This window comes from Megalops cyprinoides, chromosome 13 (genome assembly GCF_013368585.1).
Source record: "Megalops cyprinoides isolate fMegCyp1 chromosome 13, fMegCyp1.pri, whole genome shotgun sequence".
Classification (NCBI taxonomy): domain Eukaryota; kingdom Metazoa; phylum Chordata; class Actinopteri; order Elopiformes; family Megalopidae; genus Megalops; species Megalops cyprinoides.
In genome coordinates, this window is record NC_050595.1 from 33,818,935 (window position 1) to 33,839,330 (window position 20,396).

Here is a 20,396-nt window from a genome sequence, read left to right on the forward strand (position 1 = left end):
CTGAACTTGAAAGCTTTTTTAAATTAAATCAGTGGAATTAAAGACCTTATTCATCATAATGACGGACTCTTTGGAGTCCTCGTGAACATGAACTCAAACTGTCTTCAATCTAGAAGATATATCAGTTTATCATCAGCACCTTCAAACCATGTCTAGAGAAATTCTGAGATGGTGTTTGCAGTGACAAAGGGATCTCTTCTGTGTGAAGTCAAAGTACGCTGAGTAAAGGTATGTGGCCAGTGTGTCGGTTGTTTGTGGTGGTGGTGGAGATTGTGAGGGAGGGAATGGGGGGCCATGCTCAGATGTACTTTCGCCGCTTTCAGCAGGATCTCTCTCTCCTGCTCGTCCTTCCTCTGCTTCTCCATCCTCTCCAGCTGCTCAAAGAACTTGAGTTGTGACCGCACATCTGTAGACTGCTCATACCATTCGTCATCCTGAAAAAAGAAAACACACCACCCGTCAGTCTTGCCTCAAGCTCAACAACATTGTACGATTGGCTTTTGATTGGCCTGCATCAACCCCCTAACCAAGTTTAGAGTCAGGCATGTTTGTTTTGTTTTATGGATTTTGTAGGTCATCCACAGTCAATACACTCATTGTTTATTTCTGGACACGCATTCCAGGCTGCTGTTCCAGCTCTCCCTATTGCCTTCTCCCTTCCCAAGCAGCGGGCCACACAGATACACATCTGAGCCTCTACCAGTCTGAAGAAACTAAGTTAAACGATGGCTGTGCTGCTTTCCTGAAGAGAAAGCCTCTTTTAAAAAAGTTATGTTTCATCCTCAGGAGTGACTTAGAAACTGAAGTTCTGAGAAAACTTTTCTGTTACACCTCCTGTCCAACTCTCCTAGCTAGGGCTGCCCCCTAATAGTCGACCAAATGTTAGTCGATTAGAAGAGTCTTAGTCGACCAAGTTTTCAGTGATTGGTTAGTCGCAGAAAAAAAAAACCCCTCAAACTCCATTTGCGAGCTGCACCTTGTCGTTAAAAAGTTATTAGACATGGCCCGGGTTTGATCCCGACCGTGTCACTAGCCGACAGTGACCGGGAGCTCACAGGCGGAACACATTGGCTTTGTTCTGCTGGGGATAGGGGTGGGTACATTGGCAGGGGCTTCGGTCCCATTAGCAACAGCGACCCCTGCTGGTCGATCGGGCGCCTGTAGTCCACGTGCTAAAGCTGCATATGAAATGTCTTCCTCCGACTCATCTCTGTGCTAGCTTAGCTTGTGGACCACAGCGTAAAAGCAGCAGCTGACAGTAAAACGTGAAGAAGGACTATTGGAAGTTTAAGCATTACGGGGCTGCGGTTCATTCATGTTCTGAGGGTGAACCTAGTGTTTTTTCTGTTCTATAATAGGGATAATGGGAAAATGCCAAGAGTTTTATTATTGCTATTGTTTTTATGTTTCTATGTTTCTTTTTTCACCAAAGTTTGTCTCAGTACTAACATCCACAAGAATATTGCAAATTTTGCTGTCTGTATTGCTCATATAGGCCTAGCCACCAGAACATAGGCTAATGGGAAGTAAAACAGGATTAGGAGGGTCTGCAGTACGTTTCATTAGCTGGAATGTTAGAGGTATGAATGGGCCTGTAAAGAGAGCTAGAGTTTTTAGTCATCTGAAAAGACTGAATACAGAGACAGCATTTTTACAAGAAACTCACCTGCGTTCTCAAGACCATAGTTTGTTAAGAAAAACCTGGGTTGGACAGGTGTACCATTCAAATTTTAGTTGTAGGGCGAGAGGAACAGCTATACTGATCCACAAGAAAGTTTTATTTACTACTTCAGAAATCATTTCTGACCCCCAGGGGCGCTACATCATAGTAGCAGGTCATCTTTTCCACACCCCGTGGTATTAGTTAATGTGTATGCCCCCAACTGGGATGATCCAGAATTTTTCCAAAAGATCTTGACACTGCTACCTAACTTAAATACACATCTTTTAGTGTTTGGCGGGGATATGAACTGTTTTATAGATGCTACTCTGGACCGTTCTAACCCCAAAACTGTACAAACATCTAAAATGTCCAGGGAACTGTCTACTATAATGTATCAATTAGGCTGTGCCGACCCATGGAGATTTCTCAATCCTAGTAAAAAAGAATTTTCTTGTTTTTCACATGTGCATCAGACCTATTCCAGAATAGATTATTTTTTCATAGACAAACGCCTTCTCCCCGCTGTAAAAACTGTAGACTACTCTGCTATAGTTGAATCAGACCATGCACCTCTCACTCTTGAAGTTAATTTTGCACTCAATTATTCTACAAAGCCAACATGGAAACTGAATACAATATTACTTTCAGATGAAACTTTTTGTCAATACATATCAAAAGCAATAGATGACTTTCTTTTAACCAATCAGACAGATTCAGTATCCCCATCATTATTATGGGAGACCTTAAAGGCTGTTCTTAGAGGACAAGTAATATCATTTATGGCATCAAGAAATAAACAGAGAAAACAGACACAGGAAGCACTAATTGACAATATTTTGAAAATTGATCAACAGTACTCTATGACACCAACTCCTGAATTATATAAACAGAAATTGAACTTGAAAGCGCAATATGAGCTTTTTTCTACAGAGAAGACAGAACAAAACCTGTTGAGGTCACGTGCATTCTTTTATGAAAATGGGGAGAAGGCAGGTCGCCTCCTGGCCCACCAGATAAAGTGCAAGGCTGCATCCAAACTTATTCCAACCATTAGAAAAACTCAGCAGGAACCGACAATAAACCCACAAGAAATTAACGACACATTTAGAGATTATTATTTAAAACTATACTCATCAGAATTTCCTCAAGATACCTCTCATATGACAGAGTTTCTAGCAAATATTGACATCCCATTAGTGACAGAACATGATAAGGAAAATTTGGAAAAACCTCTAGAAGCGCAGGAAATACAGAGTGCAATAAAGGATATGCAAACTGGAAAGACTCCCGGGCCTGATGGCTTTCCAGTCGAGTTTTATAAGAAATTTATTTCACAACTGACACCTTTAATGCTTAACATGTTTAATCACTCTTTTGAACAGTCATGTTTACCACAGAGCCTCACAGAGGCTCTAATAACAGTTTTGTTGAAGCCGGGCAAAGATGCATCAGATTGTGGCTCATACAGGCCTATATCTTTACTGAATGCAGACGTAAAGATACTGTCAAAAGTTTTAGCTGCCAGGATCAATAGTGTAATCTCTGATATAATATCAGTAGACCAGACAGGCTTTGTCAGAGGCCGTCACTCATTCGTCAATATTCGCAAACTCTTAAGTGTTATGTATTCTCCTGCATCTGGGGGCACCCCAGAAGTGGTGGTGTCCCTGGATGCAGAGAAGGCGTTTGATAGAGTTGAATGGCGATATTTGTTTTCTGTATTACATAGGTTTGGATTTGGTCCAAAATTCATTTCATGGATTAAATTATTGTACTCCTCTCCAAAAGCGGCAGTAATCACTAATACAGTGCGCTCAAAATACTTTCCTTTATCTAGAGGAACACGTCAAGACTGCCCTTTAAGCCCTTTGTTATTCATTATTGCAATAGAACCTTTGGCAATAAAGCTCAGAACTACACAATCCATAGATGGGATACACAGAATGGGGATAGAATACAAGATTTCTTTGTACGCCGATGATCTTTTAATTTACATAACTGATCCACTGGCATGCACACCAATCATTTTGAATATTCTAAATAACTTTAGTAGCTTCTCTGGATATAAAATAAATTATTCAAAAAGCATATGCTTTCCTGTAAATGACCAAGCATCAAAGATCCAAGAGGCAGACTTGCCCTTTTGTATGTCCAAGACAGGATTTAAGTACTTAGGTATAAATGTTACCCCTTCTTTCTCTAAACTATTTGAGGCTAACTTCTCTCCCATATTTGAGAAATTGAAGCTTGATCTCCAACGCTGGAACACTTTATATCTAACACTTGCAGGGAGAGTTAATTGCATTAAGATGAATGTGCTTCCTAGATTTTTGTATCTATTTCAAAATTTACCAATTTTTCTCCCCAAGTCATTTTTCCGCTCAATAAATCAGCGAATTTCACATTTTTTATGGGGGGGCAAAACTCCTAGACTACATAGGGCATTCCTGGAAAGACCCAGACAGGAAGGTGGTCTGGCACTTCCAAACTTTATGTGCTACTATTGGGCAGCAAACCTACAGAAAATTGTCTATTGGTTCCAGACTGGAACTGACTGGTGTAGTGCAGAGGGAAAGAGTTGTAAACAGACATCACTTGCTGCTCTAATTACCTCAAAACTCCCCCTCTCTCCTGCCACCTTTTCTTCCAGCCCTGTAGTGACTTCTACATTAAAGATATGGATACAGTTTAGGCAAACATTTAAATTATCTGATTTGTCCATACATAGCCCAATCTGTGATAATCATCTATTCCCCCCTGCAAAATTGGATGATTCTTTCAGACAATGGCATCAACATGGCCTTAGAACATGTAAAGATTTTTTTATGAATAAAATCTTTCCTAACTTCACTGATTTTTCCAATACGTTCTCTATCTCTAAATCTAATTTTTTCCGATACCTTCAAATTCGTCATTTTATTCAAACTCTAATTCCTTCATTCCCACAAATGCCTGAAAGATCAGTTATAGATGACATACTTCACACACCCCTGGCCTTTAGGGGGCAGATTTCCTTTATATACAAGTCTATCATGTCATCTCAGGAAATGACGATGAATAGCATTAAAACCAAATGGGAAGAGGAATTTGGCACTGACATATCTGAGGCTACTTGGGATAGAGCACAGAGTTGGGTGAACGGAACCTCTTCTTGTGCACGCTTAAGCTTGATTCAGTTCAAAGTGCTACATCGTATGCACTATAGTAAGGTGAAACTGGCCCACATATATACTGATGTTGATGATATTTGTGATCGCTGTAGGATGGCCCAGGGAGACTTAACCCACATGTTTTGGGCATGTCCCAAGTTAAAACAGTTTTGGGCATCAATATTTGACATATTAAATGAGGCCTTTGGCTTACACTTGCAACCCAACCCTGCAACAGCGATATTTGGGGTACTAGGAGAAGATATGGTAATGCCCAGCAGGAAAGAGAGCGTCATAGCCTTTGCGACTCTCATAGCCCGCAGGAGAATACTTATGGAATGGAAATCCACAGCTCCTCTTAAAGCCTCTGTATGGCTTTCAGATATTATGATGTTTTTGAAGCTGGAAAAAATCAAATACTTTCTAAAGGGATCCACTGCCAAAAAGTTTTACAAAACCTGAGACCCCTTGTTAAATTATTTTGATAGACTTACTTCTCTCCCTTCTGAGTAATAGACAGCACAAATGAGTATTATTTTTTACTGAGATTCTTGCTATAAAAAAAAAAAAAGCAGCAGCTGACATCACATGTCTCGGAGGAGGGCACGTGCTTGTCCATGCTCTCCTGGATTGGCAGTGGGGGTTGTGCAATGGGACCGAACATCAATGCCAAACTGGGCATTCCAAAATTTGGGGAATTGGCAATTCCAAATTGGGGAGAAAATGGAAAAAATGAAAAAATAAAAAAAAGTTAACTATGTGGGCAGGAAATCCAAAGTGTGGGATCATTTTGAGTGTGTAAAGGATGACCCTAAGAAGGTGACATGCAAAGATTCGCCTATCATTCGTCGACCTCAAACATGTCTTATCATCTGAAACATGTAGGGGAGAGCAGGGACGAACGTAACACGGTGATTTTCTCCGAGTCCATACAAGTCTGATATGCCTGACTGCGTCAGCATGTACAGCATGCAACACTTACCAGAACCCCGAAAAATCACAGAAAGTAAATTCACTGAAACGGTAATTTTGTTTTTTTTTTTTGAATGACAAGTTGTGTCTATTGTTTCATGTGTCATAGTCATGATCATTTGACAGAATAATTAGTACTTTAACACATCCTGAAGTTTGCCATGTCAGAATTTCTCAGTTTCGAAGCAAGTCAGGCTTAACTGTCAGGAGCCATTGTCGGGATGATTGTAACAGTTGTTTCTTTTGTCCCTCTACAATAACAACTATACTTATTATATTATTATACCGAAGTCGTTCCACATTTGTACAACATTGTTTGGTATTGACAGAACACACACGTGAGTTGTTGATCACAATGCAAATTAGTTTCTGTCTGTAACGTTATCTTTTAAAGTGACGTTTATTTGAAAAGTGTTACTTTTGTCCTGGCTCTCCCCTAAGTAGCCTAACGTTATTATCCCTTTCGCACGTAACTTATTTTTATGCAATGTAGCGTGCTGCGTTATGTTTTCATTAGCGTTATTAAGCTTCTCATAGTTTACAGTTAGCATTTGTTATATTTTTAACATTAAATCACTGTTTCCTCAAAGCTAAAATTAGCAAGAATTTTTCCATCTAGTGTTTTCCATCTAGAATCTAGTGTTCTGATTGTACCGGTTTTAGCATACACGCTAAACGGCTAATCACACCGGTGTGACCGTACACGCGAAAGGGTTATTCCATTATGCTAAATAACTAATGGCCTAATGAACATTAACGAATTGCAAACTTAAGGCCATGCAGCTAAATAAATATACTGTCATATGCGCTATTAGGTTTATCCAAGTGTTCGTGGTGAGTGGGAAAGCTAAATTACCTTGCTTACTGCATGTTTAACTTCATGTTCTGTTTCACGTTTATTTATCATTTGTTTTATAAGTTATTGTGTTGGTGTTACAAGTTCATAAGTTGTATTACGTTATACTGTGTTGAAATAATTAACAAAATGTTCAGTCTCCTTGCTGGTTGTTCTGACACATTCAGAATCATTACCGCTTTTGCCGTTAGCATTGTCATTAACAGGTGGCTCTCTTTGTGTGTGCGCTTGTAAAATTTATATTTTAAAGGCTCATTATTATGGTTTTGTATTTCTCTGTAACGTAGCAGCCCTAGTCCTAGCTAAAAAACCGAACTGTAAAGCTGCAGAAAGACAGATGATAGTTGCTATTATAATCAAGTACAATGGCAATCATGACCTAGCCATTACAGCCAAATATGGGATGATATGATGACTCTTTATCTTGGGTTGTTCTCAGATCTTCCAGGTTTCTCAAAGCTCTGGGTGGCTTTGGGAAAGAGCCCAGTCAGTCCCTCTTTTCCCCGAGTGCGTAGTGGCACACCCCTGCACTTACTTTACACGTTTCCATTCTGTGCTGTGCGATTGTGGACACTTTCTCGAGCACTGTTCGTAACCTTGTTTGCGTTGCGTGGGAGATCAAGTTGACAGCTTCCATCGGGACCTCGGTGACGCCAAACTTCTTTGCTGTAAAAAAAAAGACAGACAGAGAACTGCTTTTGAGACTGGCTACATTCCACCAATTGAAGCAGGTGGGTCACAGCATTTGGCAGCTTTAATTTGTGTAGAGAGTGTTAAGACCTTTTTTAAAAAGAATAAAAGGAATTAAGACCCCATTTGCTTCCTTTCATGTGTAAACCATGCTGGCCAACTCACTAAAGGATAATTAAGTTCCCTTAGGGCAATGCATAGGTTTCTGAAGTTACAATACACAGCAAAATTAGGTAAGGTTAGGTTCTGTTATTCCTTCTTTTTTAATTTTGCATTAACATAATTCACTCTTTGGCAGCATATTAAGTAATCACACCCATTATTTATATCAGTATTCTCGGCATATATCCTGTCTCTTATTATTAACAGCTTCACAGGGTAGGATGAAATAACCTATATACCAGAAAATTAGTGTCATAACACAAAAAGGTATTAATCTGGATATTATGTTATTAAAACAAACACAAAAACAAAAGCAGCCCTTCAAAAATGGCATTATTGTGCAAATAACAGGAATGCATCCCTAAAAGCAACAGGAAAGACGGACCACTTTACTTTTTTCATGCTCTTGACATCACCTCACATACACATGAAGCTACCATCCCACCTCTGGGAAAAAAAGTCTACAATTTGTTGTGAGAAACCAAACAGGATTGCATGCGTGTGCAGGAACTGTGAAAAATGTTCTCCAAAGAAATGAATATGGTATCCATTTACTTTTCAGGGGAGTGCTAGAGAGTTCCAGCTGTGTGTATTCTGTAGGGCCATGCAGGAGTTTGCAGTGTTATAAGGCAAAAAGGTGTACACAAGGCTGAGGGACAGCAAAGGATGACAGGAATAAGCCTCTCCTCTCCCCTCTCGGAGTGGGAGCTGCTTGTGTCCTGAGACGGGGGGATTAGCCTTGTCCTGTAGCAGCCTTGCTGGAGGGAAAATGCGGGTTCAAGTCCGTAGCTCGTGGGTGGAGAAATGGAAGAGGAACTTGAGCTGGAGATACCACACCTCCTGGATTCCTCTGCCCTGACCGCACACACGGCTCTCAGCCCTGCCCATTCTGTCTAACACAGCCAGCAGAGGGGGACAGCTGAGAGTGGAGCCAAGGGAAGGAGACCACATATGAATCAGGTCTGCAAGAGGGTGGCTGTGACCAGATCAAAGGAGCTGGCAGACCCAGGGAACCTCCCCTCATTTCCCATCAGCAGAGGGTCTATGGCTGACGTGCGGGAGGCACTGCTTATCGGCAGGGGGCACTCTGCCCACCCAGCATTCAAAGCTGATACACTCAGCAGGGAGCCCTAGAGAAAGATTTACATTTTTAACACTTTCTTCCTCAAAGTGACAGGATAACAATCACAACAAAGCACCATATAATAGCACATAACCTTCAGCCTCATTGGTATGCAGAGTATACTACACCCAGTACAAAAGGGGGAATGAATTATAGAAAAACCCTGGCAATTTCAGGAGAGAGACATTCTAAAAACACCACTCCACGCTAATTCCCTTTTATTCAATTCAGCTCCATGTGTAAAAATAGTCATGATATGAAATACTGTAATGTCAAATTTTTGCAAAATCAAAAATTTTTTAGTAGCTCTGAGAACATATATATGGCCAAATCATATCATGTAACTTGTTAGAATGTAACATGTATATTAGTGGAAATTTTACTTGTTTATCCGTTCTGTCCATTACTCCCCAGCAGTGCCATGCCAAAACGTACTTTACAAAACAGTTCTTATTAGAGCCCAACCGATATAGGATTTTTAAGGCAGATACCAATTTCGATATTTGAGTATTTAAAAATCCGATAATGATATATCGGACGATATTAATTTTTTCCAGAAACACATAACATAAACAAAGATTTTCCCTAACATTTGTTATGTGTAGTTATTTAAGTGTCCTCACCAAGATAACACGACATAATACAGTTTAAAAATAAACTTGTTTTAATGTCATAAATAGTACTTTGAACAAAAGTACAACAAAATATCTTAAAGTTTTGATAAATAAGAGTCAAACATATAAAAATACAAAAAAGTTCATAAAAATATCATGCCATCTTAAACTATGCAGTAAACTGATACAGTGACCTCGAGTAAACGCTGCTGTTGAATGCATCTACATGACTGTTTGCAAGGAGAACTTGCGACTTTGGGATTTAACACTACACGTTTGAAAGAGAAGCTAGATAACTTTGTTTGGTTACCAAGCCATGTTAGATATTTGTTCAGCTCACGTTTATTTATGTGTCCCCTCTGGTTTAACCCTTTCACAAGTAACTTATTTTTTATGCTATGTAGCGCGTGGCTCTAGCTTGGACGAGTTCCTGCTGTGTTTGTGCTGTGTTTGTGGAGTGGTCTCTGTGCTATTACATTCAATAGGATAAAAATAAAAATTGGTGCTATTTACCTAGCTATTAAATAAGGGCAGGTCTGATCTGCTCCTGAAGATGAATCTTTTGTTGCCATTAGGGGACAGAGAGGGAATTTTCCACTTTTTTCCTCTGTCGAAGTGTTGGCCAACGACCTAGCTCGTTAGCAAACGTAGTTAATGAGGCACATTCTAGCTGACGCAAGGTTTTTTTGTGGTTTTTCATCCTCTCAGGAGCAAATCTTTAAATATTTAAGTAGCATACTTTAGCTAGCTAGTCAGGTAGTTTAGCTGTTGTGTTAGCGCGTCTGCTGAACTGTAAGTGTAGTTTTATTGTATCTAGGCTAAGTGGTATTTCTTGTGCTTGACTTCTGCCTTTGGCTGTTCTGGGCCACCTCGGTGCTTCTAGCACTTTTTAGCTGGCAATTCTGTCTCAGCAGTAAATCTTTATTTAGGAAAAGTGTGTTTAGTTAGGGGAGAAAAATGTGGCCAAAACTGTGCAAGAGTTGCCAGATGATCGGATTTCTGGAGGGAGACCTCCAGGATGAGTTCATCCATTGCCGAATCGTTGAGCACTTGGAGAACAAGATTCTTAATCTCGAGGCCCAACTAGCTAGACTCCACAATAATCCTGAATTGTTAGAGTTCCAGGAACTGATTAATACGCCCTATAGGGAGATGCGCTCACCAAAGCCGGGTAGGGGGGAAGATACAGACCAGACAGGGCGGGAGAGCTGGGTTACAGTAAGGTGCAGTACAGGTGCACAAATCCGAGAGGGGCGGCATCTCCAGAGATTGCAGTGACCAACCGTTTCATGCCACTGCAGGACGAGTTGGCCCACGACCCTGAGAGTGGGAGGACTGATGAGCCCCAGGGCACCCGGTGGCCTCATCCTCCAAGAAAAGGGAGTTAGTGATAGTGGGGGACTCAATAATTAGAGGGGTAGATAGCATAGTGTGTTCGCGCGACAAGGAGTCTCGCATGGTCTGTTGCCTGCCTGGTGCCCAGGTTGGAGACCTCCTGGAGCGTGTGGACAAGCTCCTGGGCAGAGCAGGGGAGGATCCAGTGGTCATGGTCCATGTTGGAACCAATGACATAGGAAGGGGTAGGTTCGGGGTTCTGCAAGAAAAATTTACTGAGCTAGCAGGGAAGATGAGGAGCAGAACCTCCACGGTAGTCTTCTCTGGAATTCTACCGGTACCATGTGCAAGCAAAGGGAAGCAAGCCTTTATATGGAGGTTTAACATGTGGCTACAAACCTGGTGTAGGAAAGAGGGGTACAGGTTTATGGGGCATTGGGACTCCTTTTGGAACAGGGGTGACCTGTACAAGCGGGATGGATTACACCTGAACCGGAGGAGTACAGCTGCACTGGGCCAGCGTATGCTTAGGGTAGCAGAGGGTTATTTAAACTAGGGCTTGGGGGGGCAGGGAGGTTATACAGTGAGATGGGTAGGGATAGACAGACTGCCGGAATAGAACACACCATAGCTAAATATTTTATTAGTAGTGAGGAAACGATGCTTGTAAATCAGTCAGAGCAGCACTGTAATAGAGGTGGTTTTGAGCAGCAGGGGGTAGGGGGGGAAGGACAGGAAGTGCACACATGAAATTCCTCTGTTTAAATGCTAGAAGTATAAAAAATAAAATTTTGGATCTAGAAACTGTTATGAGTAATAGTAATTATGATGTTGTTGGGATCACAGAGACGTGGCTTAGTGCAGGGGATGGGGATGAGTATAAAGTAGAGGGATACAAGCTGCTACCAATAGAAGAGGAGGAGGCATAGCTCTCTATGTAAAGGATAATTTTAATATTCAGGAAATTCCAGGAATGGAGCCCCTTGGTGTTAGTGAAGACATATGGTTTAAAATATTGGGAGAAAATGAAAAGGGTCTGAATGTTGGAGTATGTTATATGCCACCAGCCTCAGACAGCAGTGTCAACAGTATGCTATTTGATAATATTAAACTAGCATGTCAGGAGGGTGAGACAACAGTAATGGGGGACTTCAATTACCCTTCAATTAATTGAGAAGCTGTGTCAGGTCAAGGTAAATGTGAGGAAGAGTTTTTGGATGTTGTAAATTACTGTTTTTTGATACAGTCTGTTACTCAACCTACGAGAGAGAACACAATTCTAAACCTTGTTCTGTGTAATAATCCTGATAGAATCGGCAGCACTGAGGTAGGGGAACCACTCTGAACAAGTGACCATAGTGCAATTACATTTGAAGTTTTTTGGCAAGTTAAGTCTGCATTCTCCAATGCTAGAGGTTTCAAATTTAGACGAGCTGACTTTATTAGGATGCATGAATATACAAGGAATATAAACTGGGTCCCTCTTCTAGATGGTAAAACTGTGAAAGAAATGTGGTGTATATTTAAAACGACTATTCTGGATGTACAACGTAAATTCACTCCGCAAGTGAAAAAAGGGAAGCTGAAAAAGAAGCATGAATGAATAAGTCCTTACGGGACAGTTTGAAACAAAAAGGAAATTATTTAGAGAATACAAGTTGGAGAGCTCAGAGAGAAATAAGATTGAATACAGTGATATGCGAGCTCAAGTTAAGAAAAAAATAAGGGAACCTAAAAGGTGTTTTGAAAGACAGATAGCACTATATGCAAAGAGCAACTCTAAATGCTTTTTTTTCGATATTACAGTCGAAAAAGGATAGTTAAGGATGAAACAAGAGGTATAAAAAATAAGTATGAAGTTTTGGTTTATGATAACAAAGCCATTGCTGATACACTAAACAGTTACTTTGTGGAGTTTCACCAGTGAAGTGTGCCTTCAGGTGCAGTCAGTTCTCACAGACTTTTGGAGGAAATTGATTTAAATGATGCAGAAGTACTAGATAAACCTCAAAACCTTAAAACAAATAAGGCAGCAGGCCCTTTTGGAATATATCCCAGAGTTTTCAGGGAACTAGTAGAAGTGGTTTACAAGCCTCTTGTAAACCAGTACAAGAGTTATTTTTAAACAATCCCTTAAAACTGGAGAAATACCAGATGATGACTGGAACATGTTAGTGTAGTACCTATCTACAAGCAAGAAGACCGGACTGATCCTGGAAATTATAGGCCTGTCATCTTAACTTGTATCACACATAAATTACTAATAACATGGTTTTCGCAGAGGGAGGTCATGCTTAACAAACCTCCTAGACTTCTTTGAGGAAGAATGTTTGGACTCAAACCAAGCTTATGATATTATGTATTTGGACTTTCAAAAGGCATTTGACAAAGTACCGCATGAGAGGCTCATACTGAAAATGAAATCTGCAGGAATTACAGGAGCTATCACTGAGTGGGTTCGAAGTTGGTTGTCTAATAGAACGCAGACTGTAACTGTGGGAGGTATGGTATCAGAGCAGGGTCCTGTATGAAGTGGAGTCCCGCAGGGATCGGTGTTGGGGCCTTTGCTATTCCTTATATACATAAATGATCTTGATGCAGAGGTTATTAGTAAAATAGTAAAATTTGCAGATGATACAAAACTAGGGGGTCTAGCCAACAGTATAGAAGTAACTAAGGTAATGCAGGAAGATCTAAACGGCATCCAAGATACCTGGCAGATGACATTCAATTTAGATAAATATAAAGTCTTGCATGTGGGAAATAAGAACTTTAGACAAGACTACTTCATAGGGGGAAAAAAACTAAAATGTGCTCAATTTGAAAAAGATTTGGGAGTAATAGTTGACCCGAGCTTAAGAGGATCAAGGCAGTGTGCTGGGATATATAGCCAAAAGTATTGAGTTTAAATCTAAGGAGGTTATATTGAAATTATACAATGCTTTAGTCAGACCTCACTTGGAATACTGTGTGCAATTCTGGGCACCGCGCACTATAAGAAAGATATTGAGGTTCTTGAAAAAGTTCAAAGAAGGGCAACTAAATTAGTTCCTGGCATGAAATATAAAAGCTACGAGGAAAGACTCAAGTTACTTAACCATTTTAGACTTAGCAAGAGGAGGCTTAGGGGTGATTTAATAGAGGTTTTTGAATTTAAATGACTCAATAAGGTTAACTACAATACATTTTTTAGGATGAGTTCAGTCTGTAGAACAAGAGAACATAAATGGAAACTAGTTAAGAGTAAGTTCCACACTGATATAAGGAGATATTATTTTACACAAAGAGTTATCAATACATGGAATAGGTTGCCAGGTCTTGTAGTTGACGCAGAAACCCTTGCTGTGTTCAATCCAGACTTGATGCAGTTTTGGATACTCTTCAACTGAAATGCAGAGCTTATTTGGGCTGAATGGTCTGTTCTCGTCATAATATATTCTTATGTTCTTATTACATTACATGGTTTGTTATGTTTCCATTAGCGTTATTAAGCTTCTCATAGTTTAGTTATTTAGTTAAATCGCTGTTTCTGCAATGCTAAAATTAGCTGGAATTTCTCCAATCTAGCGTTCTAATTGCACCAGTTTTAGCATACGCGCTAAACGGCTAATCACACCAGTGTGACCGTAAACGCGAAAGGGTTAATAATTTCCAGTGCACCAACTGTAACTACAGACATGCAAGTCACAGATTACCATTGCTTCATTTAGGCAGAATAAGTTAAACGCTATAGGTTAACCACTCATTAACATTAGCGGTCTTCCACTGATATACATGGCATTGTGGGTAACCTAATTTAGCAATGGACAGTGTTATAAGCTGCTGTGTGATGTTGCCAGAGAATTTTTAGAAGTGATGAGGGAGAAATGATAGGACCGTTGTTTGTTTACTCGGTAGAACTGCCAAACTGTTTCATAAATAAACTTACAATCAAGTTTGTCAACAGCTTAGCCTACACCTTTCAACTAGCGTAACGTTAAACGTAATTTTGATGTTTGACTGATGGTACTGGCTTTCATGTTACTGCAGCAAAACCAGACATGGCTGACATGAACGTTGTCAGGCTTATTTAGACTAAGAGGAGAAGTGATGGGGGTTATTTATTATTATTTAAGTATTATTATTTAAGTAATGTATTTCACATGATAATTATCAATTTACTGTGAACATGCCGATTTATCGGTCAGACACTAGTTCTGATAAATTGTTCCTATTGGTCAGTTTGCATTCCAGTTGTGACAATATTCACTAGTATACCACAGATAAGTGGAATGTTTATACATCATTTTAATATCACTGCACACTGCAAACATAAATATTGTAACTGATCCATAACTGATCTATATCCAAAGAGGTAAGTTAAGTTACCTAAGATAGAGATCTTTACCATTTCTTTTGAGAGCTAAGTCCTTCTTGTAGCCAGCAATTTAACTCTACTGTATAATCTTAACATAAAATAAAGACATCGCAAAGGTATTGTGGATGTGTTTATGGAGCACTGTGCATGCACATGTACCTGTTTCCAGGATGCGTTTGTGGAGTACGCCCGTTGGCAGGAAGGCCTCATCCCTGCAGGAGCGGATCTGCGTGCCCACAAGGTCAGAGTTGGTGGCCAGGATGCGAGCACTCTCCTCATTCAGATTCACCCCAGCCATGGACGCCACGTCATTAATATCATCATCATCCCTAAGTCAGAGACATAAAGCAAGGGAACTTCAGTGCGCTTAGAGAATGCCGAAGTAGTTAATTTAAAAAAAATAAAGAAATTTTACCCCAACTAGAATCACCAACTGGCTGCACCTATCTTAACTGCCCACTATGCCTCCTGCACCCATGAGAGAAGCATAGAAACCAAGCATGCCCAAGCATTCCTCCTCACACCGCAAGCCTCCTGTCTACTAGAGGAGAGGTAACACTGAGGGGAGGAGTAGCACTGCTCAATGACCAAAACCTACCAATCTATGGCACTTAGTCAGTCAGCCACTGAGCTCTGATCAAGTGCCACTGAGGCAATCAGGCACCTCCTGGCGTCAGTCATACCTGCTGCCATATTTAAATTTCTGTAGCTCATTTCCCTGCATTTTGGGAATTTTTCTTAAATGACTGAATGATTCACATTTCATGAGATTTAGTTTTCTCATGTATTATTGATTACCTCTTGTCATTCAATGAAGAAACAGTTTTACCAACATTGATTAGGGAACCACAAGTTCAAAATCCACCCCATATGAGAAAATAATAAGCCATCAAAAAATGTCTTAATCATGGGTGATGGCTGTGTTTCTTACATCGGGGATAGCCAATCAAATTAAATCAGTAATGTGCTGATAACAAACACTTACAAAAACCACCACACAAAATAACAGTGAATTCTAATACTCCCTCATTACAAATTTAAACTTGTGGGTCTCATTTTTCCCCACACAAATCATTTGAAGCTATTCAATATGTCAGATGACCCTTTCAGCACAACATCCTATTAACACATCGCAATAATATACTTTAAGATGGCGTGGCACTGCTCCTTGCACGATTAATGAGTGAACATGAGGAGGAGGAGGAGCTCCACCCTTTCTCCCCAGGCCTCAGCATACATGCACACTGCCATCGACCCCGCAACTTCTTCACGTTTTTGTGTGGCTGGGCAGGACTTATTACCTTATTACAATTTTGATCTGCAGGAGGTTGATAACAGGTTGAAACAGAAAGCACTAACTCCAACAGGAGAGTTTAACCTCATGAGGCCCATGTCCGGGCTAGCGCCTGGGGTGTACAATATATTTATTTCCCAAATCTAATGAGTCGCTGGAACTTGTACATTTATGCGCATCATTCAATATCATTGCACCCCCCACCCGCATCTCCCAGCAGTCACCCTTTCCAAAGTTTATTGGGTGATTATGTGAGGCTCCCTGTTCCCTGCAAAGACAGGAGTAAAACAATATGCAGGGGAAATACAGCCATGTCTTGTCCTCAGTTCTTAGGGAGAGCAATATGCTTTCTCATTGATGTTTCTAGGTCCCTTTCTCTTTAAAGCACCTTAACAGTAAGTGTGAGGTGAGTGGAAATTTAGTGTATTGGATGGCTGGGTTATGACTCAGGATGCACACAGCAGAGAACTACTACAGCTATTAAAAATGTTGTGTGTGTGGAGGGGAGATATCAGGGATAGCACAGTCCGTGCTTTAATTTTAAATGCTGGACAATTACCACAGTGGTCCAGGTTAAGGACTTTGCTGCAAGGCTCGGCAGTGGTGTCTCGATCAGGGAAGTGAACTTATGACCTTCTGATAATAACCCTGTTTCTTCGACTAACGCTCTGCACTGTGGCCCTAAGTGTGTGGGTCTGAAAAGGGCATTTCAACATGCACCACGAGAAGGAGAAATAAACAGCACAGAAATCAGTTCATATATCTTCTCTGTTGCAATTTCTATACATTTCATTATTATTCTTTATGTGATAAACACTTTGGCTATTGGTGAGCTCACCTCAAACCACCTTTTTTCAATATTCACTTTTTGACACAATGCGTGAATCACTTTTAAATGTTGTTTTTAAATGTTTAATTAGTATTTCCACTCCAGATGTGTTTTTATACAGTGCTAATAAGTCTTGTATCTCAGGCCAAGACTGACAAACGAACCAGAGCGAACAAACATATGATCTGGTGTGGAATTGACGTCAAATCCTTTTGCCAGTCATAGTATGTAATGTTAGTATACCCCCTCCTTCCTTAAAACCTGACTACACAGAAGACAGAAGTGATTAAATACAAGGTGGGAGATCATATTTTGTCCCCCAGGTAGATGGTCTGTGCCTGCTCTGGAATGTTTGCTGGGGACAGGTGCGCAGTTCTAATATTTTGAGCCGTTAAGTGAAACTGAAAAGGTCAACTATATGCTATATTGCACTTCTTGAACATTTTTGTAATTTGTGAAAAAACTGCATGCTTACTTTATAGATATATTGATTCAGGACTGTAAATATATTCAATGAGATTGCTCAAATGCCTGCTTTTCAAAATGTTCTTGAACAGCCTTTGCAACACTTATACTCACTCCCTGTTTATTCTTCTTAAGTGTTCCCTTTAATAGTCTTTACCTTTCTCTTGAAGACATGTAACACAAATATGTCAACGTGTATGCCACATACACTGACTAAAGAAAAGCTTGAAAAGAATTCTAATAAACCAATATGGTCACTCACTTCAGCATCATCAGTATTTAAACTGAAAATACTTTCCCCAATTTCCTGCATGGAATTTTATCACATGCACCAGAAGAAAATGTCATTCTTATGCACAACAGACCTATAACAGTACACCGTTGAAAATTAATAAGCAGTTTTCCGGTTCCACCACTGAGAGGATGACCGCTTAATTTTCGAGCTCGCTAACGGTTTTGTGAAATAACCCAAAAAAAACTTTAGTTTTGACAATCCTAGTGAATATTTTGTTTAATAATGGAGAAAGGGGTTACTACTAGAAGTAGGACAGCCACGAACATGGTAGAAAACGATCCTGAATTGAGGTGACGAAGGATATGGTTTCATAAGGGTTCCAAGTTACTGTGGTGAGGTCCTTTGCTGCTCCGGATCAAGAGGAGATCCAGCTTCTGCCTACTTGGCAGGTGGTGGGGAGACGGCGCGACCGGGGTGGAGATCAGGAGCTCAGTGCAGCAGATGGCTGCATACAACCCAAGAAAAACCACTGCTCTCAATATAAGGAAAAACTTCAGGAAGTTTCCCTTTCTCTCAAAACACCTTAGAGAGAAATTTCACCTTAATTGGGATCTTAATTGGGAGCTCATTGAAATATTTAGGAATATACTTACTGAAAAAATCCCAACATTGGCAGAGATAAATTATGGCCCCCTCTTAACAAAAATTAAAGATGACATACATAGATGGAATTCCATTTCTTTTCTTGGTGTCAGTCATAGAATTGACTCCGTAAAAATGAACATTCTTCCACGATATCTCTTCTTATTTCAAGCATTCCCTGTAGAAGGTTCCTCAAAACAATTTTCCAAATTGAATAAGATCATTTCTAGATTTATTTGGCAGGGGAAAAACCCAGGGTTAAACTAAAAACTCTACAACTCCCAATGGAGGAAAGAGGAATGGCACTACCTGATTTTGAAGGACTATTTTTATGCAGTCCAGATTAAACCCTTAATTAACATGTGTAACCCAACATTTCATGCCAGGTGGAAAGGCATTGAACTTTCCATTATGAATGATCCCCCAATTAATGCAGCATTGGCTCACAAAAATTTGGAAAGATTTATAGATAATGTGCAAAATCCATGGATCAAAGCCCACTTAAAAATCTGGAATATGATGATAATATGCTTATGATCCTGAGTTCAAGCCTAATAAAACAGATCATAGATTTAAATCCTGGATCTCAAAAGGAATAACATTCTGTTAGTTTACAGAAAAGGGACTGAAAGACTGAAAACCTGAGGAAAGAATATTGTCTTGAAAAATCTGATTTCTATAGATGTCTCCAGGTACACCATAATTTCGAAGATAACATTAGAAATAAAACAGACTTTAAGGATCCAATACTGAGAATATTTATTGGTGCCTACCAAAATGCTTCAAACAAGGGTGCTATCTCTAGATTTTATAAAGGCCTTATGGAAAAAAACAGAATACATTACAGAAAAATGGGAAAAAGAAGGTAATTTTTCAATATCAAATGAGGATTGGTTTGATGTATGTAAATTCCAGTGGTAATGCACCAACTCTTATGTATGGCGGGAGTTTTAGTGGAAGTGTTTTATTTGTTTTTTTATTACACCAAAACAGAAAGCACATTTTGATGGAGGGGATGCCAAATGTTGGAGGCAGTGTGGATTTTGGGAAGCCAATCACTGGCATATATTTTGGGAGTGTCCAGTGATACGAGTTTCACAAAGCACTGAAAAGCATACTTAACACTGATCTGCACTTGCAATTTTCCATATTATTCTTAGGAAACGTTGATTTTCAGGCAAGGCGGCCTGATGAATATTTACTTGGTATTTTGATATCTGCTTGTAAAAAAGCGCTCACAAGGCTTTGGTTACTTCCTGAACCCCCTACAATACAGGAGGGGATAGATATAGTAAATGACATTTATGTTATTAAAAGATTACTTTTTCTCCTCGCCATAAAATGTGTTTATTAAATTCTGGGCCAAGTGGGTTAAATATGCAAGACCCTTACAGCCAGATTTTGTAGAGGTATTGAATGAATGACCCTGTAATGTTGTTTTATTCTAGCAAGCCTCATTGATTTTTATTTTATTTTCTGTCAAGTCTCCCCTTGATATACTTATCATTGCTCTTACGTACACTCTTTACCTCTTCCAAATTGTACAAAGTTCTTAAATTATGCTTACTTTTATATTTCTTATTACTTATTTTATTTTAATTTTATTTGTAATTGTTAAAAAATTTGGACAGCAGAAAAATGAAACTGCTTTTGTCTTGATGTAAGTTTTGTAATATATACTGCTGTCCCAAAATAAAGAATTTCAAAAAAAAAGAAGAAAATTAATAAGCAAATGAAACAGGAAGGCAGAAGCTGTAATAACAACGTCATCGCTATTTAACAGGGGAAAATGATGTTGCGCTCTGCTTTTCGGAGAATTTGTCTGACAGTGGCAAGTGTATTCGGCGCACTTGCTGGGAGTGTTCTGGAAAGCCAGTCCGTGTGGCCAGGATTAATGTAGGTTTGCTCCCCACTGCCACACGGCACTGTACTGACATACTTATTTGTCCTCAGGAGAGGCCAGGAATTGGACGTGGGGCAATGGAGACTACAGCCTTTGTTCAAGCACAA

At 39.8% G+C, this 20,396-nt stretch overlaps 1 protein-coding gene across 1 annotated transcript in view; it reads right to left on the bottom strand.

Annotated features, from left to right (window-relative positions):
• The window catches only part of LOC118788165 (transcription initiation factor TFIID subunit 4-like), a 91,244-nt gene that overhangs the window by 38,161 nt on the left and 32,687 nt on the right, over window positions 1-20,396 (bottom strand). Inside the window, exons 9-11 of the mRNA XM_036544059.1 lie at window positions 15,081-15,250; window positions 7,176-7,306; window positions 309-434 (exon numbers count right to left, since the gene is read on the bottom strand). Coding sequence (XP_036399952.1) covers window positions 309-434; window positions 7,176-7,306; window positions 15,081-15,250 — 427 coding nt within the window. The remainder of the gene's footprint in view (window positions 1-308; window positions 435-7,175; window positions 7,307-15,080; window positions 15,251-20,396) is intronic.